Below are 24,595 nucleotides of genomic sequence, written 5' to 3'. Positions count from 1 at the left end.
TGCATGGACATTTAAGGAATAAATAAATCAGTTAATAAAATCATTTACCCAGAACGGTTCACGTTTATGTCTGTATAATACGTATTCACCAGAAATCTGCAAGCTGTAGTATCTTCTGTCGAATGTGTAGTAGTTTGGATCGGAGTAACTTTCACAAAGTTTATGACGTAAATCAATATCTCTGTCATTTATGAAAATCTATAAAATGAAAACGTAATTAGTCGGTCGACCATTTTCTACAATTTGAGGTTCCGCTAAAGAAAAATGTCAGTTGTTAATTTCTTCATTGTTACATCATAAAAAATCAAACTTGGCTAAAAAGTTAATTTGGTACTATCTTCTTATAAGTAATGTAATGTTGATGTGCCACTCATCAAAAATAATATACTAGTAATTATGAAAAAAAATGTAGTAATTTTGAGAATTTAAAAAAATATGGTTACTTTAATACACCTTCAAATGATACTAAATCACTACCTGTTTTTCGTCATTCCTTTATCTAGTGCAAAATACTCCTTACATGACATGAATTTCTGCAGTTTTCGTGCTTCATGGTTATTTTCACTTTCAAGTCAGCATCGCAAAAGACGCCATTCTTGGTGGGTAGTGTAAAGACAATCTTAAATCTCGGAGTGAAACTAAAACGATCTAGTTGTGCAAATTACATTTCAACCAAAAGGTATTTTTGCATAACTGTAAATAAAAAGTATTTATGATCAAAGTCGTTTTCACTAGAAACTGCTGTATGCATCCTGCACAACTAGATCTTTCAGTATCGAAAGTTGATTGATGTTTAACTCCGTTCTAAAATATTTTTAAAAACTTTCCTTCAAAGATTTGAATATATCCTTAAATAGTAAGAAATAATTCATTTAATTTATTGACACATGTATTCATACTACATGTCACAACATTTCACTGTTGATTTATTTACCAGCGCATGCCATCCAGTTACAAGAAAGTTGTTAATAGGTGAGAGCAAGGATGATAACACAGAGACAAAATGATTTGTTATTCAAAATAGGTGAGTATATGTTTTTTTGATTTTGATTTTGATTACAATTTATTTCGATTTCAACTTGTCGTCGGCTTCCCTACACAATCATTTGCGAAAATGTCAAGAATTTTTCACAATATAAATGTTCAAATGGTTTCATACCCCATCATCGACCATGTTTATCACGCTTTTGGGGGCAAATAGTTTACTTATACAATTTTAAAAACTGAACTGTTGGGTTTTAGATGAAAGTATGTAAACGAATTTACTAGTAAATCAATAAGAAGGGTTTTATGTTGCTATGTCAAATTTGTCCTATGGACACATAATGTATGGAGGGCATTTTATATGAACCTGTGGCAGATTCAAAGGAGAGCTCTTGGGATCGAAACTCTCCTTTTCATTTTTACTGTAACCCCCCTCTTTTTAAAATATCTTGGTCTGCAACTTTAAGTTATTAACATTTGAAAAATGTAATGTTTGACCAGCTTGGATTAAAAGACAAATACGTAATCAGTAATGAAAAAAAATACACTTAAATCATTCATGTTATGCATACATTTTCCTTGTGTCAAAACAATAACTTGGTTATTAAATAATGATTTTTTTAAAAATGTATTACAAGGTGTCATACCACAAAAGGAAGATTGGGATTAATTTTTACGATTGTGACTTGAGCTACGTAAAAATAAAGGGCCAAAAAGGGGCTATAAAAAGTTTTTTTTTCTCGATGATGGCTTATTAATTTTTGGTTTGATTTTGATTTTTTTTACCAGATTCCTCAAGAACATCTTTGCCTTTGTTCTTCAATCAGATTTCGGATTTCTTTCACAGTTTTATTATAAGGGGACCAGAGAAGACCATGTCCCCAAAATGGACTTTTTTTATATTTTTGGTGCGATATTGAATTTTTTTGTGGGGGATTCCATACGAAAATCCCAACCTAAATACAAGAGCTTTAAGAAGTTTGCTTACCAAATTAACTCTATCATTTACTGTTTTTGAGATAATGAGGTACAAAGTGAACCATGAATGCACAAAGAAGCAGACTATTATACTTAAAATGAATTTCAAAATATTGTGCAGTATTGTGTCCAAATGAGTTGTGGTGTCCAATGTGAACTGTAAATCCATATACTGAGTATTAAATATTATTATTGTGCCCACACTTGTCTCAATTGTCTACGGTCATATTATGCTGCCCCCGGCGAAACATTTTATTCTAAAGTTTGAAAATGCGTGAAAATGGGGTAATGTTATCAGGTTTTTTGATTCAGTTATCTCTCAGGGGCATTTCAAGACCCCATTACCAGTGAGAATTTGTCTAAAATGTAGCAAATTTCTCTAAATTTTGAACTTAACCCCTTAATTTTTCCTCTCTAAATGACAATCTGAGTGGAAATCTTCCAATATTACCCTAAAATTTGTATTCCTTACTTACCCTGAAAGATCATTATTGTCACATTGAAACTGAAAAAAATGCGCCACTGTAGGGCTGGCAATTTTTCACCTAACTTGACTTTGAAAAGTTCAAATATTTATTACTTAGACTCATTTGGAAGATAAGACACTATCTTAATTTAGTGTATCACACAAAAGCTTGTTTAATCTACTGTATTCTGAATAAAGGAAATAACGTGTGTTAAAGAAGAATTATAAAATTCTGAAATTTCCCATTTTTCAAGATTTCACAGTAGTTGTAACTCCAAAAGGAAAATCGAAACACCTGCATTTATCAGATATGTTGGTTACATCATTATCTTAACTAACAAATGAGTTTTACCGTGTCAGTATGCTGCGAACGAGAATTATGTTTGATGCAAAGTTTTCCAGACGTAATATATTTAACATTTTTTGAAAATTCATTTCTGAAAGTTAGTTTTTCGTGGTTTATTTCCGTAGAAAATTAAATTATCTATCGAATGACACAAAATTTGAGACGTTTTAATTGAGCAATAACTTGACGAAGCGAATTTATGCGATTTTTACCGAAAAATCAAAAATCTTATTTTTTTCTTTTTTTATATAAATTCTGACTACGAAAATAGCCAAAATTCATCAAAATTCATCAAAAGAACAGAAGTATTAATTGTGATATTACTCAACAGAAATATACCAAAATAAGCCATTTTTACTGAAGCATAAATACTTTAGGGGTTTTGACATGGAAGAGTAATCAAGGGAACCAAGGTTATAGCGGTAATCAAAAGAATATAATCCAGGGACAAAGACCAGACATGGAAAACAGACATACACAACAAAGAACATAAAGTAACTAAAATCATACATACAAAGTAACAAAAGTAAATGAGCAACTCGGACTCCACTAAAAACTGGGAGCATGGACCAGGTGCACAGGTAGGGTAATCGTCCTCTGCTTTTCTAGAAACACCCGCCGAGTTGCTCATAAAAAGTCAAGTCCGGGGTAGACAAACGAGGAAAGGAAAACTATGACCCAATTTAAGCGATTTTTCGATGAGTAGGTGTACATTTTTTTCATTTTACCCCCAAGCCTAAGTGTTACTGCAACTTTCTTGGTATCATTGTAATCTGAAATACTTGATGATACCTGTATTTGTTCAGTTTGTTCACACATGCTTCCCCAGGAGGATTTAGACGCTCAAACAATTGAGTCACAAAAAATTTTGTCTTTTTGAACCCAGTGGTGTACAAATATAGGCTTATACTGAAAGAGATTCGGTAATGCAAGGTATGAAGGTACCTAAAAATCACCTTGACCTTCATGAGTGGAGGTTGCGTGTTCGATCTTCCCTGCCTATGGACTATTATAGTTACATTCATAGAATTACTTGTATGTTTTTATTGATCAGTGAATATACGGAAGTTTTCATTCTTGGTAATTCCAACTTGTAATCCAATTTAAATTCCTTGAAAATTTGAAAAATCATGAAGTGACTGGCATCGAAAGGACGCTTTACATACATTATATCTTACTTGTATATCTGGTATTATAAGTGTTTGCCATGCTTTTGATCGGTCAGTCTCAGATTCTGCCTTAGTTAAGCTAACAGATGCATATTTGACACTGTTTTGATTATAGAGATTGTCTACATTTCCATATACTTTTAGAGTTCTTGGTGTTGACCAGCTCATCCCTCTGATGTCCACGCCACAAGATTGTTCAACAACGATTCCTGTTTTTTGTCCATCATTGTTTTCGTAGATACAACTCTGATTAAGCGGATAAGATAATTTGATAGTTTCTCTACATATTCGAAGATTTTGTCGCCTTTGGCAACCTAAAGGAACCGTTGCTGTTATGTTTATATTTATATAATCCCCTTCGTTCACAGCATACTGATAGCTATCAATCTAAATTAACAATCAAAAAGGAATTTCAGAAATACAGTGTGCGATTTCACTATTAATTATACAAATTTATTTTGTTAATCTGCACAAATATACTAGTAATTCATTTGAATTACATTATATTTGTTGGTGTTGGCTAAGGTACCAAATTTGTATAATTGTCAAATAAAAAATTTCAGGATACAAATATTAATATTTACATTTTTATCTCAATACAATTCTTCGGCAATGCATTTTTTTTCGGTCAGTCTTTATTATATTAATTTTTTTTTTTATTTTAATGACATTATATTGTTCACTCTAATATTGTGTATTTTCGTTGATTATTTGCATTCCACAAGTTTATTTGCTTTCAATGCATAGAAATAATTGTCTTTCAAGCAAAGTTTGCTTTATTTCGTATTGACATGCAAGAAAAGGCTTAATTTTCAAAATAAGATCTTTCCATAAACTTCTTTATAAACAGGAAAAAATATTTACCACAACGCCTGCGGTAAAACCCGCACTTTTATGATGTGGACTTGGGACAGAGTTTTCTGTATTCCTAGATCGTATGGAACATTCTACCTGTGAAGATGGTAATATAACACTTTTGAAAACGGTTCATTACATAACTTGAATTTATGTGGAAGCTTTTGAGTAGGGTTTATCACACAACATGAACGTTCCATTTTACTGTTTTTCATTTTCAAGATAGAAATCAGGAACACCAAAGTACATTATGTCCTGTCTTTTCAGAGCAAAAACTTCATCAAGTGTATTATTCCAATAATATTTTTGAAAAACTTTTGCAACTATCCAATCAGAGGTTTCGGTGGTTTTTACTTAACACTTAACGACTACGACGAAGAACTCAAGTTAGTAATAGAAATAGTAAAATGAATCAAAGGCCCAGGTGGTCTTTAAAGCAACAATTATTGAACTTAACATATGCCTCTCTGGAATTCAAATTATACAACTATTAACATCTACAAACTGAAAAAAAAGCTTGTTATTGAAGGGTGTTTTTTTTCAAATCTTCTGTATATATGGGCAATACCAAATTGATATTTTTTTTCTCAATTTATAGGCTTATGTAACATGTTATGATTACTTTATATACAGGGTCGTTTTGAAGGGAAATATACTTACTACCATATTCATATCATATGCAGCCTCCCAGTGTCGTGGTCTAAGGTACGTGGTAGCTATATCGATGAACTGTACTTTAGTAAACACTTTTACACTGTTACCATTAATGAACCTGTGGTCATAAAAGTTATATTTAAAATATCCGAAGTTTGGTAAAATTGATAAATGCTGAGTGGTTATCTAAATAAACAAAAATTATAAAAAAAAACAAAAAACTGCAGATTATATTATGAAAGAGTCCATGCAAAAACCATGCAGTGGGTGGCACATGAAAAATTTTGTTTTCAAAACGTTTTATGCAATTCATATCACAAAGCCATCCTTTTTCAAAATTGAAAATTGTTTTTTGAATAAGTTCGACGATTAAAGAAAAATAAATTACGTAGAAAGCATTGGAATTCATTGAAAAAGGGAGATAATCCTTTAATTTCAGCAAAATTTTGTTGCTTTGTTAGGGAACTTTCATGTCAATTCCTGAGCCATTCATCATCATAATCTTTATTTCCTCTTTACAGAGATTTACAGTCAATAAACATGGTATAAGTATACAACAAATATGTATTCAAAACATTATGATCATACACACACACGCACACACACAATATTCATTTTGAAAAGATGAGTCAATGACAAGTTGCAACTAACATAATTATTTATGTACATGCACCATTCATGCAAATGTCCATGACGGCTGTAAGGTTATGAAGGAAATAGCCGTGATAGTATATATGTAATGTTCATGGAAAAATACTGTTCATGAAGACCTTTTAGGATATTGAAATACAGACAAGTGAGATTACATGAAAATTCATAATGCTAAACATGACAAGTGCAGGCGGTGTTGCCATAGATGTCACAGCGGTACGAGTTCGAGTCCCGCGGAGGGAACGACCAAAAATTTGCATCGCAAATTTGACAGTTCTAACATCGTTGGGAATTTTTCAGACCTTTCTATACGTTTACATATCTTCCCTGTATCAATTTGATCCGATGGAGCAGTGTAGCGAATAGAGTCGTCACATTCTGAGACGTTGTATAATATTGATTTGTTGTGACATGCATCATTAATTTGATCTTCTATCCTACATAATAACATCTAAATGAACTCTCACGTACTACCATACATCGTGTACTAAGTTACAGCCCTAGAATAATCCTACGAGGAGGAATGACCCGGCCAGCGAAAGCTATATTTTATATAGCCTAGCTGGCCGAGTGGTCTAGGGCGCTGGACTTTGTGCAGGCGGTGTTGCCATAGATGTCACAGCGGTACGAGTTCGAGTCTCGCGGAGGGAACGACCAAAAATTTGCATCGCAAATTTGACAGTTCTAACATCGTTGGGAATTTTTCAGACCTTTAAATATATATATATATATATATATATATATATATCAATGAATGCCGATGAAGACTTCAAGTCATTTATAATAAGATATGAATACTCTTCGTAAAGACCAATATTCGTTATGGAAACAAAAGTTTTGAAAATTTAAGACTTGAAAGTTTATAAGGACTAGTTGAATGAATAATTTAATGAATTAATAAGTTTAAAGATAGAGAAAAAGACAAAAATATATATTATAATCACAAAATGTATGTACAATACAGCACAGTTTAATATTTATCTTATTCTAACTGACATTTTAAAATTATTGACTCGGAAAGATATGAAATGTTCAGGAGTCTTAGAAAATGAAATGACAATATCAAAAATTCCTCTTTTGTGGAGTCACTAAATTTGTCAACGCATTTGCAACGCATATTATAGGATCTGCCTGATTTTTACATGGACGGCCTCTTAATGCACTCCATTTGTCTGTGTAAAACAAATACATTATTTACCAGTGAACATCATAGTAATAGTTATTGTCCGTGTCTGTGAATAAACATTCAAAAACAGGTTCCACATTAAAATCCCCTGTGTTAAGAAATAGTTTATCTCCATCTTTCAGGTGGGGTTGAACTGAAGGATTAAACGTGTCACTTGGAAAATCAGCTGAAACATTGTTTAGAATAATACGTGTTAAATCTTAAACATACACCATACCCTTGACATCTATTATTTCTTGTCAGTTCTAATAAAAACAAAACCTACATTTTTTCAGAAAGTTACATGACTGGAATCAAATCAATCCAATTATCTTAGTTGGATGCCTTAAAGCGGTAAAAAACATATACAACTGTTTGACTATTTATGAAAAAAAAACAGACTTTGTCTACGGCTCTAGTCCTATCTAAAAGCTTATCTAATACAAAGGTAAGAGCATCGTTTAGTCAGATCCTTCTTAGCTCAGTTTCCGCTATATAGATAACGCATTATTGTTAAACAATCCTAGTTTCGGGGATTTTATAAATCGCATCTACCCCATAGGACTTGAAATAAAGGATACTACAAACACTCTGAAGGCAGTCTCATATCTTGACCTACATTTAGAGATCGATGAATAAAAAAAAATAAAAAATACTATTGACCAAACTATACGATGATTTAAAGGCGATGATACAAAGGCGATGATTTTTTATTTTGTGTTGTCAACTTCCTTTTCACCTGTGGAAACATCACTTCAGCACCCGCGTATGGATTTTTCATATCACAACTCGTACTTTATGCAAAAGGTTGCCGTTACCACGCGCTTGATTTCTTACAATTAGGCTTCTAGAACAGGGTTATTTTGCTACAAGATTGACATTTTATGGTCGTCATCATGATTTCGTGTGTTGTTACTGTGTATTCATCAGATATCTTCAACGTGTCAAACTTTTCCATTGCACTTCGGACAACCCCGGACCTTTTTATGAAATTCTAGGCGGGTGTTTCTAGAATAGCAGAAGACGCTTATCCGACCGGGGCAACTAGTCTATGCTCCCAGTTTTTAGTAAAATCCGAGCTGCTCATTTGTTTCTTTGGACATATTATTTTGTTAACTTTGTGTTCTGTGTTGTGTGTGTCTGTTTTTCCGGGCTGGTCTTTCCACTTGAGTCTTGGTTTCCTTGGTTACTCTTTCATACATTAGAAATATTTAACTGTTTTGCGAAAAGTTTAATACAAGCATTTATGCCCCTCATAATTTATTGAGACTGTTCCAACATTGTGTCCTTTGACATAACAACCAGATCGAGTGTCAAAAGCATTACATTCTGTCTAATGTGATGGTGTTATTGATGGGGTATATACATATATGCATAAAAAAATGCCCGCTTACGCGAACCGCTTAAAGTACCTTGAGCAAACCCGCAGTATCGATAGTATCTTGTGCATTCAATTTATTTTTGATCACCAATGTAGTGTTGTAAAAGTATATCAAATCCAAACTTAGTAATAAAAGGTATCGAATGTATCACTTACCATTACAGCCTGGACTGTAGCCTGTTTCCGATGATGTTCCAGGCGGACAAGGACTGCTTGAGCCTAATAAAAATAACCAAATATAACAAATAACATTAAAGGTTATGTCACGTTTCTTTTGTTTTATTCCAAAGAACTTTGCATAAAATTTGAAATACTTGGTAAGGCATACAAAAAGTTTATTCACTACGCAAATTGTTATAAATAACAAGAAGTATATGAAAAATAGCTGAAATTGAAGATGAAAAACATACATTATTTCTCTTTAAATGTTTTTTTTTCTAATTTTACCAAAACAATATCCTGCGTCTGTTATTGGGCTCGGTGTTAACTCGTACACAAAAAAATTCCCACTGCATTTGCGAATATTTATATTCCAGCTTCTCGAACAGTCACTGTCATACCCGACCAAACAAACTGTCTTTGTCTAAGTATTGCCTACATCTGAAGGGAGATTATCTGAAAAGATTGTTAATACAGTTTACAAAACGTGATCTAATATAATGCCAATAGTAAAAGTAGTTGCCATATGTATAGATAATTTGTCATTTAGCCAACATTTTATTGTGTCATTAAGAATTTAGTCATTAAAGCAAAGCTTATATACAAAAAGCAATTTCACCGAAGGTATGAAAATATTTGTTTTCATTTTACTAGATGCAATACCTTTGATAGGTAATAACACTTGTATAACGTTTAAAGTATGCCTTGCAATGCAACTGAAAGCAATTATCATGTCCACCTGTAGATCAAGAAGCAACTGCATATTCCAGATAACCCACCAAATAAGTGTTCCATTTAAGTGTATATGAAAGAAGCGATAATAATCGATAATGTCAGTTGATTGCTTTCAACAAGGCAGGATGGCTAAAGCAATAACGTTAAACTTATATTGGTAAAGCCCTTCTACTACATGAAAATTCATACAAATGGCGGTTCTATCATCTACGAAAGAGTTGTTTGCACATCTGATTTATTCCGGAGTGAAGGAGGTACAAAAAATCCTTTAAAACTGTTTACTCGCGAAATTGTATCATTCACTAAAAACTAAATAAGTTATTTAAATAACCATATATACCATATATATACCGCTCCTTCTCTGGTGTTAATACAATTAACACTTTTGAGTTTTCAATATTATGTGCCGTACATCCTAACCTTTGAAATTTCATAATATCATCAATACATATTCAGTCTTGTTTTGACTACTGATTTAACTAACTTTTCCTGTATTAAATCAGGACTATTGTGGTTGTTTCAAACTTTCCTGTTTTTGCCGTGACATTGCAATTTTTATATTTACTTCTCTTTTAAACTATTCCTTCACGCCATAGCAAATACTTATCAATTGGTAAATATTGTCGTTACCCTGAATTCAATAACGGTGAAACAAGATGATATAACTTAAATTGATAAATGGAGTTTGTAAAATTCAAAATAATCATACGACAATCAGATGCGGTTATGTTACAATTGATAATAAGTTCTGATAGATGATACGTTAGCTTAATGTTAAGAAAAAGTGAATGACCCGGCCAGCGAAAGCTATATTTTTATAGAGCCTAGCTGGCCGAGTGGTGTAGGGCGCTGGATTTAGTGCAGGCGGTCTTGCCATAGATGTCACAGCGGTACGAGTTCGAGTCCCGCGGAGGAAACGACAAACATTTGCTTCGCAAAAATTGACAGTTCTAACATCGTTGGGAATTTTTCACACCATTGTATAAGTTTACGTTATCTTCCCTGTATCAATTTGATCCGATGGAGCAGTGTAGCGAATAGAGTCGTCACATTCTGAGACATTGTATGTATATATATATATATATATATATATATATATATATATATATATCTGAAAAAGTATTACAATAAAATAATCATACATTATACTTACTTGTACTTAAATTATACCTGAAAAATACAAATGATATTCATTAAGTTTTGCAAAACTGTTACCATTTACCTTGCAACCAGATCGGAAATACTGTCCCACAGTGCAGCATGGCGGGTGCAGATGTTGGCATTTGGTCTCCTGCATCATTTAAAATTCTGTACCATCCTTTTTTCAAGCGATCGTCACTAAAGGCAATGTCTGCACCAAGATCCATTTCATAATCAGGCGACCGTTTATTTTCTCCTTCAATTTTAGTATATACTGTTTTATTACATGGATCTGAAGAAATAAAAGAAAGAGAATTAACCTGCAAATTTTTTTAAAAATGATGTAAACCAATTTAATGAAAATTCAGCTTAAAATCAAGAGAGACATTAATCCTGAAATGAAATTAAATAAAGTATGAATAGATTTGCTTCCTGAACATATTTTTTGTATGAATTTGTCATAACACCAAGGATTAAGATTCTTTGAAAGTCGTTCTTGGTTAGCTGAAATGTCTGTTTATAATTTGAAACATGTCGGCAATAATTTGAAGAAGACCCAACATTTTCTGTTCATCAAGTTTAAGTCAAGTCAATAAGTAAAAAAGTAAGTAAAATGATAGAAATTACATTTTTAATAATATTTTATTCTAATTCACCACAGTATAAATTATATGTATGATTGTAAAAAAAAAAAGTTTTCAAGTTTCTTTTGATTTCGGGGCCTTTCCAAGCCTACTTCAAGTTCAATATTTTGTCAATTTGGAGAGAAGTAAAATCGAACTTAAATTATTTAAAATAGATATATATATGGAATAATTCATTACTAAAAGAAAACTTTATACGTTTCATTAAAAAGCTATTGGAACACTTCTTGCGAAAATAATAAAAATTCGAGCAGCGAATCGTATATACCAGTTTTTAGAACTCAATTTGTGAGTCTCATTTGCTTACCTTGGCTTTTAATAAATCCAAACTGAATACTACAGAACGTTTTAAAAATAAAAAATGTAAACAGTTTCATTTTGTTAATTGAAATCTTAACCGTTCAAATCAGTCTTTTATACTTGCATGTATCTGATATATAGATCTTTTATTATCGAATAGTTTATTACCCTCTATAAATTGCATGATTTTATTAGATTTAGTCAAATAAAAGAAAGCATTGCGTCATGCATTTATTTATCTTAAGTGTTATTATTTTTAGATCTCAAGACATTGGGTGTTCTTTTAAATACCATACCTTAAAACCACAATTAAAGAATAAAATATGAAAAATCATTTTAGGAATTGAAGTTGATATGATACTTGATGCATTCTTCCAACAATGTTAATTCATGAATGCGTTTGCCTTGTTTGTATAATCGAATCGTAAATTGAGTCTAAATCCTTTTGTCCTGATCACACAAATAAAGACAATAAAGACATCAATAATTTGGTTAAAATAATTTTCTTTACAAGGAAAATTGGGGATATTAAATCTCGACGTGGACAAAATAAGTTTAAGAAATAAGGAAGAAACTGAAACAGAAAAAAAACAAGACTCTAGATATATTTTGAACTCATAGACAAACTTGTAACCACAGCACATTTGTCGTTATGCAATAATAAACAGAATTTATGATTTGCATGAATACTTGTTTGACATTTAATATTGTAAAATTTGTTAAACAATAGCCTATACACGTCTCTCATAAACACTTAATACACAGTTTTTTCTTTGTAAGATTATATTTCAAGAAAATAAACTTGCTATTGTTGTCCTTATCATGAATTTGCCAGTGTAGGATAACTTGGTTTTTAATTCTGCAAACAAATGATGAAATTCGTTTTGATAATATTCTAATTTACAAATTATTGTCTTACTCTTTCTTTCCATAAATTTACTACTATTTGTACAGTGTTAGCAATGACGTAAAACCGAATAATTTTTCAATTGTTGAGCGTTTGTAGATTTATTTGTTTTGCTGAAGAATGCATTCATTATTTAAACGTAAAAAGGAAAATTACCTCGATATAATTTTACAAGATTAATTTAAGACAATTTCATTATTGTTGCCTATAGGCAAACGTGAGAACACAGGCAAAAGTACGTTAATGACAAGTACAAGTTTCTACATTTGTATTACTCCAACTAGAGTTTAAATAAATATATTGTCTTACAGATGAATAAAGTTTACAAAATGGGCGACAGTGGTAATGTTATCAAAACTAGAACGCACCCGCGAAATCGCGGGCGTTTAGGGCGTGGTTGAAAGTATGTAAACTGTTGTGGAAGATTTTCTGACTGGAAATGTATCAAAAGTATCTTCAACATAAACTGAATAACAAATGTAAATATCACATCAAATTTGGGAGGTTTTTTATGAAATCCTTGTTACTTGTTAAGAGTTTTTAATAGATAATTATATTAATCTAATACATAAATTAGGAAAAGTCCTTTTTCCGCCAAAGCTTCAAATGCCTATAAATTAAAAACTACCAGACTGACTCATCATTGTTTGCACTTATATTATTCTAGAGTGAAAGATCTTAAGAGATTTCACAATTCTTTTGAATCCGTGTTATTCCTAAACAAGGCAGCGAATTTCCTTATTTGCACATGAACCTTTCAATTAAGATAAACAAAGACAACGGAATGTGATTCTTTATTGGCGTACCTTTTGAATATGGAATGTCATTGTTGTCAAAACGGAAAGTAAACGTTCAGAGCAAAAATCATTTTTTTGAAGACTAAAATTTCCCCAGAAAACTAAGCTAACACGTAATACAATCAATAAAAATAACCATAAATAATGTTATGTAATGAGTAACTGTTATATTTATATATGTCTGTTACAGTATGTATTATTCTGTCAAACAATCAGTAAATTGACGTTCAAATATTGACAAAAACTTCAAAACAAATTTCCCATGATTAAAAACTTCATATATCTCCCTTTTCTCAGAAACTGACATGCAATTCAGTGTTCCATTCTTTGTGATCCCATTCTTATTTATAAGTTTCTTGAAGGGTATTATTTAGTAACACATGCAATACCATATTCAATAACTGAAGATAGTAAAAACAGTTGATATCCGAAAGATGTTTGCTGGTCTAAAATTGTTTTTTATGTCATAAAACAACCAAATATCAAATATCAAGTCTTTTGAAGTCAATCACTAATTCTCCGCTATATAGAGAATTTTAAGCCTTTTTCCCCAATTTGCTGACTTCCTTAATTTCATCTTTACATGGCTGAGCTTTTTGGTTTGATACCAATGCTTAAGACTCGTATACAATTTTCGGCCCTATACCAAGACCTTAACAAACATATGGCATGGTATTGTAATAAAAAAAAATGCATTCTAATAGAATAAACTAATTGAATGAAGATCTTGCATTTTAATAGAAAAAAACTAATTGAATAAAAATGTTGCATTCAAATGCAATTTTATATCAATTGAATGAAAAATATTCCATCAAAACGAGTAACTATAGCAATTAAATGACAAAAGATTGCATCTTAATGAAAAAACAGAACAGAAAAAATGCATTCAAAAGAAAAATATCAAATTTGTGCAACCAATACCATGCTAAACAAACATAGCTGATATGGGAGGTTTAAATTCGGAACTTTATGACAACCTTTATAATTTTGACTAGCCCAATTGTAAAATCTCCCTTCCAAAGTGGCAATAATGCCTAATCTCCAACCTATAATCGACAAATTTGTAATTTCTATTTCACAGATGAGACAATATATATTAAGTTAGATTTCACGTAAGGGTCATACCGGATTGATAACCTTCAAAATTGACGCTTGCCACCTTTTGCTCAATTCCAACGTGACGGATGCCAATGGTGGAGCAGGATAACATAACTCTTGTGGAACATCTGACGCCACATTTTGGTAAAGATTAACAACATGGCAAAAATATTTAGCTATAGATACAAATGAAGATTAACAAAACAATAGACCGTGGTAAATGTGAGACTAAATTCAAAGCGGTTGATTAGTCGATAGAAATATTCTAGCATTACATATTTTTATATGAATCTATCTGAAAAAATGTTTTTTTTATAATATAGGCTTTTGCGCCTTATAGAAACAACGGTTGCAAACATATCAATGACATGTTTTTGGCTCTGTTGGTAAGTAGGTTTCTGGTAGCAAAGGAGTTGATTATGTAAATCGTGATTATTTTCGTCAGAATCACGTTTCAGGTTATGTGTAGCTTGGACAGAATAAACCCGTGCGCAAAATAGCAAAAACATAACGAGGTACGGATATCGTTGTAACCTTATGACAACTTTGCAAAATACTGAGGTAAATCATATTCTTACAAAGGGTGGTGATTTGTATATTATATCATTTTTGTGTACAGACAACTAATTTTCTTTTAAAATATATTGAAAGAATTATAAATATTCGATTGGTGTTTACAATTAAACATTAATATTAAGTAAGGAACACTATCAGTTTCAACAAAAGTAACCGCATTAACTCACGAGGGAATTTCATATACGTTACTACGCACGTTTCGGTTTGCAGTTGACCTGACATATATATAAATGACAATTTAATATTGATTTATCAAATCATATAAAAGAACCCTTTATACTTGTGTAATATAATGATATAAATCATCGAATAAGTGAGAACAAATGTTCATTTCCCTCTTCAGTTGGTGATTCATATCTCAATGATAAGAAGTTTCCGTTAGGTAACATCAATTCCTCTTGATAATAAAAAATCTTCCTGTAGAAGATGCTTGTAAATCTATAACGTCAAGCTAGTTATAAAACACGAACAATAAAGCTCAATCAATAAACTGAATTAGGATATTGTGTAGAAATCATTGAATAAACTTTTTTACAAATTGATCCATTACTTCAGGAATATTAGTGCAGTAGATCAAACATGATACTATTTATCTATATTTCCCCTTTTATTTTCACCTTTTATTCATTGGCAATATATCATAAATATTTTCGATACAGTTATTTCGTCCATAAAAATTATTTAGTTAAAAATATTATGTGATAGATACACAAAGACAAAAAAACCATTTGTACCAAAATGATAAAAACATTATTCAAATACCAAGATAATAATCCATATTCTGTTCCTTTGAATATGATTACAGCTTCTTTGCTGGAAAAATATATACTTTGCATGGAGTTTTTAAAATACTCTCACTATTTATAGCTGAAGTTTTCAATTTGTGTTGTGTTGTTTTGTTTTTATTTTGGTTTTTTTTATCCAGAAATTCCAAAGTTCAGAAGAAACTTTCAAAATTAAAATTATAGTTCTTAATAGAGATTTTTTGAGTTTATTCCATAACGTAGTATTATTTCAAGAATGATATTGGTGACACTCAATAATACAGGCACATGTGTTTCAATTACCTGCTTTTATCTTTGCTATGATATATAATGTACACCGTTATTTCTTTTTGTTCTTCCTTTTAAGGTGAAACATAGCGTGAAGTGTATTTCCCTTTATAAAATTAAAACATTAACTTTTTTTATTATTCACCTTACTATTCCTTATCTGTACATGAAATTGCTAACCACATTGTAAATATGATGTGTTGTCTTTACCTGCTTTTGGTCAATTTGATATTTATGTGGCGTATGTCGTTTTCGCAGACAGGTAAGATATTTCTCAGATTTTACATACTATAAGGTACAGCGAAACTTTAAAGTAAAATTAGTGTATCTTAAAAGATTGAAACCAAGGTGTCTATTGCTGTATTACAGCAGGAACATAATATTTACCCAATTTTACGCATTCTGAGATAATATATATATTACAGTCTAATATTTGCTTTCTTTAACTGTTTGAACTATATGACGACAGTTGATTGTAAGGTTAATGAAACCCCCTGTTGTGTATCTTTAATTCGATGAAAAAATAATCAGGGGAACCAGCTGAATTCAAAATTGTGTAATCCAGGGACAAAGACCAGGCAGGAAAAACAGACACACACAAAACAAAACACAAAACGAGTACAATGTATTTTTTAATGTGATTTCAGATCCTTGCCATGATTATACATCTATATTGAATGATAACAGACGATCATATAATCATACGCTTGATCCTGATCACGACATGTCTTTTTCTGATGATAGACTCATTCCACAGTGGTTCAAAATAAATGTTACAGAAGGAAGTCAAATGCCAACTTTTCCCCTTGAGCTATTTAAATGCGGATCAATTTTTCCAATATGGCTTAACGGTATTTCTTAACTTTTAGTACATAAATACACAATTTGAAAATAAATTAAATTGTATTACGTTATTACGTTTAACATCATAAAACGAACATTAAAATAACACTTTTTGATGCAATATGACTTGACAGGCAATCCAATCGTGAAAAAAAACTATGATCAGTACAAATAAACCTTCTCTTTCAATTCTATCAATCTTTATCAACCTTGGTCTCTCTACCAAATAGGATGATTGTGGTTAACAGATAATGTACTGGATTCCCTCGATTCAAGATTATTTTCAGAATATAATAGTATTAAAACCTATGATCTTTCACTTCTTTATACTTCTGTTCTCCTATATTCGGTTAAAATCCCGACTCAAAAACATTTTATATAGTCGTGGTTACTTCAAAAAAGACGGTACACTTAGATACAAATATGTAGTTCTTGGTAGAGATTCCTCATACTTAGTAGAAAATAATTCCAAATCATCTGGAATGTTTTTATCGACAATTTATTTGTTCAGAGTGATGGACCTTTTCCAACAAACGGTCGGCATTCCAATGGGCACAAATTGTGATCCGCTTCTTGACATATTCCTTCACTCTTATGACTTTATAGATTTGATCCGAAAGAAAGAACATCGTTTAGTTAGTTAGTTAAATCTCACTTTTCGCTATTTAGATGCCGTATTATCGTAAGAACTTGAGATAAAAGATAATACAGACACTGTGAGGTCAGCCTCTTATCTTGAACTAAACTTAGAGATCAATTGTTTTGGAAAACTATTGACTAAACTAAACGACAAACGCAATGACTTTTCATTCCGTAATGTCAACTTTCCTTTCATCTGTGGCAACATCCATTTCACACCTGCATATGGAGTTTTAAAATCACAGCTCTTACGTTATGCCAGAGCTTGTCGTAACTACGCAGACTTCTTACAATTAGGCTTCTGGGACAGGGTTATGTTGTTACAAGATTGAAGTCGTCACTGCAGAAGTTTTATGGTCGTCATCATGAACTCGTGGGTAGTTACCGTGTATCCATCTGCACCATGAAAACTGATTTGTTCAACGTGTCATAGCTTTCCTTTCCTCTTTCGTCTACCCTGGACTTGTTTTCTAGAAAAGCTGAGGATGCTTGCCATACAGGTACACCTGGTTCATGCTCCCAGGTTTTAGTGGAGTCCGAGTTGCTCATTTACTTTTGTTACTTTGTATGTATTATTTTGGTTATTTTATACTCTTTATTGTGTATGTCTGTTTTCCATGTCTGGTCCTTGGATTACATTCTTTTGATTTCCGCAAGAATCTTGGTTCCCATGATTACTCATTTATTAACTGCTTTTAAAATATATTTCTTACGACAATAATACAAGTCAATCGATTACCAGCCCTCAGGAAAATGATAGATGTACCGGCAGTTATTATTTATTTATTATGTATAATGTAGTTTGTATGTTTTGAGCATTAATCCTCCCTCTATTACATTGTATATCATATGTTGTACTCTTATGAATCTCTCATTTATGTGATAAAGACCCACCAAGAACCCTGTTTTAATGGAGGTGTTAAAAAATTGTGATAAATTTATTTTAACACAGGTGTTTTACCAGTAAATGTTAGCGAGATAGTATCAAGAAAGGTTTGTTTGGTCACATTTGATGGTGAATGTGGAAGAAGCTGGAATATAAAAATAAAATATTGCTGTGACAATACGTTTGTATATGAACTGTTGCCTAGTCCAATTATCGACTCCGGATACTGTTTCGGTAATTTCGTGAAAAATACATGGGTTGCAAATGTATTGTGTAATTTTTTTGGTACATTTATGAAAATCAAAGGTTTCAGCAACGGCGATATTAAAAATTCGAATAAAGTGTGCAAAATTATACTTATTTATTTTAGAATGGATGCTGATGGATGTTCTTGGAATGTAATAAACTTTGATATAGAGTACCTAAATAATTTGCAGTTTCTTTAATGCAATGTTAAAAAAACGACCAAATTTTTAAAATGGTCAAAATTGAAATGTTCCATTCGGGTTTTAATTTAATGTCAAAGAACAATTCCTCCTTGTGTTACACTTGTGTGATCAAAAATGTGTCTTTTGTACAGGTATTAGTGTCGAACCATCGACTCCATATGGATGCTGTTGTAAGTACTGCTTTGTAATCAAAACATTTTTTTTTTAAATTAAAATATAACTTCAGTTAAGTATAAAGTCTCATTTACAAAAAAAGCAACATATTTACTAAATATTCCATTACATTATTAAACTAATTTTCAGTTCATCATTTGTTACACTTAGATTTGGGAAAATAAATGATTTACAATTTTTATATACTTTTGTGTTTTTACTCCCAATCATTGTAATACTTTATAAATTTGTTATAATTACATCTTATTCAATCTTCGTGACTGACTATTTTTTCCTGCTTTACAGTGAGTTGCAAAAGACTAAAGATATATTTTCATATTTCTTGAATTGATTAAGATACATTATGTATATTAGTATTGTTGATTAAGAATCAATGATCTCAATAAACCATGCTAGATATTACTGACATAAATTTACCAGAGGATATGTGTCATCTTAAGTAGAAACATTTAAAAATCCATTTTTATTGCTTGACTGAAAATTTATTTGAAAAAAATGCATATAGTTCCTTTTTTCCCCTAAAAATACCTGTAGTACATGTATCAATCAAAACATTTATTAACATATTCTCCTTATTTTATGTTTTAGTTTGCTTATAATATGCAAATGTGTTGGCCGCATTGCTAAGGCTTAACTTTTTTTTGCTTTTTAAATTAAAAGCTTAACCATGTTTAGCAATAAGCGTGTGTCACTAAACTTAACTTAGCTCATCTACTTATGTTCCATGTAAAACAGAATATCTTATTTAACTTTTCATAATCAAAGTAGTATTAGTGAAAACATGTTATTATTTTATTTCAATTTAACAGACGCTGTAAAATATGACTATTTTGTATTTTTTCTATTTTGAAAATACTACATTATTCATTATCTATATCTAGCATTCATATATTGTTATTATCTACTTGTTGAAAAACGTTCATCCATGTAATGTTTCTTATCGCTTTCTGAACGTGTTCAGATGGTTGGGTTGAAAATTGTTCTCACACATCTGTTTTTTAACTGTGAGTTAAAATATCTATCATTCACATATTGACATCAGAACAAATTGATGTGTGCCTCCATTGAATTGCTGTATATTTTAACAAGCAAACGTACATATTTACTGGGGCCAATAATATAGGACAAGGCACAAGTTACACATGTAAGAAGGGAGACAAGCCGAGGTGTCATACAAGTAAATTCGGAGGACACAATAAAGTCGTGAAAACACAGAAAAAAGGAGAAGAACAGACACTTAATAAACAATAAACAAAAAAAGACTACCAGGAATCCCAATTAAATCTGGGTAAACGTGCTTCCGAATGGTGAGTATAATTTGTATTGGCTTTTTTTACAACAATAGATTGCTGAGACGAAAGATTCGTTGCAAATTTATATTCAATAAACCATCGTCATTAACTATGACGTACTTTTTTACTCAACTATTGACGTCGTTGTAATTCAACAGTGAATGTTCTATATTCCTACACATAAGTTAGTAGCAAAAATGATTTTTTTTTTAATTCGAGTGTACGTGATTTAATATATAGTACTTAGACAGGATTACATAACATCAAAGTTTACTCTTCCATACATAAACCTTTTACTTTATATGATTTTCAAATGCCTTTAGACCTTTGGTAAGGTAAGGGATAAAAAATGTCCAACCAACAAAACTACACGGTCATAAATTAGTTTTTACCATGATTCATCGACTCGATAGATCTGTTTTCTTTGTAGCAATTACTCTGAAGCACAATCTGTAGCTTGATAATTTTCAAAATCTTAAGTATTGTTCTCAAATAAGAATCAAAATTGTTCACATAGATTTTAACTTTGCTTCCGCGCAGAGTAAATGTTATTGATGAACTGGAGACTCCATGAACTATTTCTAAGGTTTCATCTACATGAAATATAGACATACGCCAACCAGATTATTCAAACCAGAAATATCGATTCCAAAAACATTGCATTTTATGTAAATATAGCATGTTTTAATTTATCAATCATAAAATTATAAGAAATCATTTTTATCCGGAAAAGAAACAGTGAGCAATTTTCTTAATTGGAATCATTCTTTAGATATGTCCTAGAATGAATAAAAAATCATAATTTATTCTTCTTATTTCATTCCCTTGAATTTGACTCAACAAGATAGGAATCTGTGATATAGTTGTCAGAACGTTGTTTTATGCTTATTTTCATTTACAATTTTCCTGTTTTTACCATCAGTGAATTATTAAACGGAAATGATAAGTGTGATTTAAGATCCCTCCCTTGTATAAAATGTTAATTGGTTATAAATCATCTTACAATGAATATGATCAAAATTTTAAGTTCTATATAGTTTTATCTGACAGCCTTCCATACTCCTTTGTCCTACAATGTTAATTAGAAATTGTATAGTGCAGGTGTTATTGTTGACGTGTTAACTTGGCTTTGTTTGTAACAGTAGATTCATTAAGACATCTTGTAATTTTCATACTTATTTTCCATATACTTACTTGCTGCAACATTTGGGATATAGAATCATCTCGATAGGACGTAAAGGTTTTTGTGACAGATTTAACTTAACAGTTACTGAAGACAATTTGATCTGATTTCTAACAGAATTATGAAAGATACACGACATATCGATAAAGTTTTTGGTATGAATAGTTTTTATCGATTCATAAACATCGATAGAGAAAAGCTTAAAACTAAACTTTTAACGGTATTTTGCACTATTGTTCTCTTCATTTTATTCATTGAAAACTTTGTTTGAACGGAATGATGGTATTTTACTGTTTCTGACCTTTACTATTTCTTAATACCCGAGTAAACGCTGAACTTTATATTTTGACAAAATGTTTTAATTTCATCAATAAAGAATCATATACTGGTCTACATAAATCCTCAAAGGAGAAGGGTAATTTGCTGGTCACTGAAAAGAAATATTCAAATTTGCAATTTAATTGACTTTCCTTTTTGAATTAAATTCAGAAATGATAAGCAAGTTCATTTTTTTTCTTTACAGTTTATTTATGAAATACTTAATCTAATTTACTAAATTTTGTAATAAATCAATTTTATGATGTCATTTTCAATATCTTAACTTATCATTTAATATGAAATATCGTATTTAATTACAAATGTGACACAAAACAGGCTGAGACAGGTCACATAAATCGGTAAGTAGTTGAAAACTTAAAAGCTAACTAACAGTGAACCACAGTCAATCGGCATTCGATGTATAGAAGAATTAACCAATTTTAAAAAGTTGATTCGATTAGTGTGTATTTCATTGACGTCTTGCTTTTCTAGAGTTTTTTGTCAAGGTAAGATATATACCAATATCTATCTAAAAAGACCGCATGGCAGAAACCACCTTTGATCAGAAAAAAGATTAATTTGATTTGATTTAGTTTTTTTTAGGTTTGTTTTTGTTTTTGTTTTGTTTTGTTAGTTTTTTCATCTAGATAATTTAATTCATTATTACTTTCCGTGTGACCAACTGATTCTTTCCTACTCTTACACAGGAAAAGCTTCTTTACAATTGCAATTTGCTATTTAGATACAGCCAGTTTTTATAGATAGAAACACTACCTACACAGAGTGATGAACAAATTATGCAGTCTCATAGTCCGTAAAATTCATACAGTACTGAATTAAACACCTTAGTTGAAAATTGTCTTTGGTTAAAAATTTATCTAAAATTACGTGTGGTTTTCAGATAAAAGTAACCCCAACCCGTATATTAACTATTTAACTCTAAGTTTGTTTGTTTTTTGTTTTTTGTTTTGTTTTGTTTTTGTTTTTGTTTTTGTTTTTTTTTTTTTTGGGGGGGGGGTGTCAAAAATAAAGATAACAAAACTACAAAGAATGTTGTTCTAAAATACTATAGGATGATTATTTCAATATGCCTACGAATCAGCCTAAAAGGAATTCCATATTTGAAGTACTGAAAAGGTCTGTTCAATATCAGTATAATTAAGTAAAAATGTTTGTTTTACTTCATCATTATAATCTTTGCAAGTATTTTATGTTCATTTTATCATCCATTTCATGTTCATCGCCCGAATATAGCTGAAATATTGCTGCTCGGGCGTTAAACCCCAACAATCAATCAATCTTTGCAAGTAAAAGTTGCAGATAATGTTTCTGTCAATTTCTTAACTCTGAAAATTTGTAAAAACCGTATACATCTAAAAGTAAAGTGGGAGTTTAGGATAAAAAAAGGTGAGAGTGATAGTGTCAAGATATCAACGGTGATATTTTGAATTAAAGAAAAGAATCATTCTATAGAAAAGTATTTGCAACTGACAAATTTGTTTCAACATTCGATACAACATTTTTCCGACCGCTATGGGGTATAATAGGCTCCTGAATTATCAACAGGGCCTATAATACTTATGTCCAGAAAGAGATTCAATATCGGTTTTCATCTTTATTCAGGAACTTAAAGTATCGTCATGACCACGCTTTTTTTCGTATACTATCAGGGATCATTATAAATGCGATTGAAAACTAAAACCGTTTCGGATAACATTCACTAGGTTCGATGATTAAGGATGCACTATACACTTACATTTAGGCACACTTTTTCGCACACCAATTAATAGTTATAGTTGAAATTTGGTGGATAAGTGGTTTATCATTTTAAATGCAACGTCATGGAAGTTATTCTTGTATCTTCTTGCAATATGTGCTATTCTAACCACTTTTAAGTAAAAACATATTTCTTCTTTAGCTCATGATAAATGCATTTTATAACCGAACAAACTTTTTCTGTGCAAATAAGTATTGCTGTGCAGAAAAGAAAGTCAAAACAAGCCTTTCAGTATCCGGTCTCAAGTTTTGGTAAAATTCCATGATTTTGTATACTTTCAGCCTCATTTGCTATTTGTGGGTATGAAAACCAATTATGAGATAAAAAGAAATCTAATAAATACAGTTTTTGTTCAATGCTCAGAGAGTGAAAAAAAAACCTTTGTCTGAATGTGTTTTCTCATTTTTGCCATGTATACAGCCTTTTTCAATATATGAATAACAATCTTGGGAACTAAGTATTAGATTGGATCCAGAATCAATATCCTATTTCCAATTTTAATAAATCTGGTATTTTTTAATTCCAAACAAATAGAGCTTTCCAAAAATTACAAGACATACACAACTTAAAAATTTTCCTGCTCATTAAGTGTGCACTATACAGTTACATTAAGTGCACTGTTTCGCACACGAAGTTGACCCAGTAATATTTTGTAAAACTTATTAATACATAGACAGATGATATACATGTAATGGTAAACAGGTGTAACTTAATGGAAAAATGGTAACCGGAACGTTTCAGTTCCGTGCCGTCATAGGTTTTCTCCTCAGCATCAGCTGGTTAATTTTCAAAATACCTTACTTCGCATGAACTTTTGGAACTAAAATTGTGAGAATATGAATCGAAACGGTTGTTATTATTTTTACCCTTTTTCATATTCCTCCATGCATGCTTTTATTCTGTGCTAGTGTCTAAGTGCCTGATATTTTATAAAACAGTATTTGGCTGTTGTTTTTTAAAGGCACTCCTGATTTGTT

At 31.1% G+C, this 24,595-nt stretch overlaps 2 protein-coding genes across 2 annotated transcripts in view; one reads left to right on the top strand and one right to left on the bottom strand.

Annotated features, from left to right (window-relative positions):
* Positions 1-11,752, bottom strand: part of LOC148620726 (von Willebrand factor D and EGF domain-containing protein-like) — a 28,873-nt gene extending 17,121 nt beyond the window's left edge. The window contains exons 1-10 of the mRNA XM_088573869.1: positions 11,635-11,752; positions 10,766-10,975; positions 10,028-10,032; positions 9,097-9,232; positions 8,806-8,868; positions 7,302-7,455; positions 5,459-5,570; positions 4,808-4,894; positions 3,953-4,330; positions 49-198 (exon numbers count right to left, since the gene is read on the bottom strand). Of these exons, the coding sequence (XP_088429995.1) occupies positions 49-198; positions 3,953-4,330; positions 4,808-4,894; positions 5,459-5,570; positions 7,302-7,455; positions 8,806-8,868; positions 9,097-9,232; positions 10,028-10,032; positions 10,766-10,975; positions 11,635-11,704 (1,365 nt within the window). The 5' untranslated portion in view covers positions 11,705-11,752. The remainder of the gene's footprint in view (positions 1-48; positions 199-3,952; positions 4,331-4,807; positions 4,895-5,458; positions 5,571-7,301; positions 7,456-8,805; positions 8,869-9,096; positions 9,233-10,027; positions 10,033-10,765; positions 10,976-11,634) is intronic.
* Positions 11,753-16,300: 4,548 nt separating this feature from the next.
* Positions 16,301-18,827, top strand: LOC148620725 (oncoprotein-induced transcript 3 protein-like). The gene is made up of 4 exons (XM_088573867.1): positions 16,301-16,319; positions 16,705-16,908; positions 18,492-18,659; positions 18,796-18,827. Exons 1-4 carry the CDS (start codon positions 16,301-16,303, stop codon positions 18,825-18,827), a joined length of 423 nt encoding a protein of 140 aa, XP_088429993.1.
* Positions 18,828-24,595: the final 5,768 nt, after the last annotated feature.

The sequence above is a fragment of the Perna viridis genome, chromosome 3, assembly GCF_037379345.1.
Source record: "Perna viridis isolate PV_CMFRI_1.1 ecotype Kerala chromosome 3, ASM3737934v1, whole genome shotgun sequence".
NCBI classification, from domain to species: domain Eukaryota; kingdom Metazoa; phylum Mollusca; class Bivalvia; order Mytilida; family Mytilidae; genus Perna; species Perna viridis.
Note: the sequence above shows the minus strand (reverse complement) of the source record. Positions and strands in the feature narration are given on the sequence as shown.

Excerpts from the sequence above, each read along its gene's own strand:
- LOC148620725 (XM_088573867.1), top strand. Across the intron at positions 16,909-18,491 it reads TTTTCCAATATGGCTTAACG|GTGTTTTACCAGTAAATGTT; the intron begins GTATTTCTTAAC and ends ATTTTAACACAG. Across the intron at positions 18,660-18,795 it reads CGACTCCGGATACTGTTTCG|AATGGATGCTGATGGATGTT; the intron begins GTAATTTCGTGA and ends TATTTATTTTAG.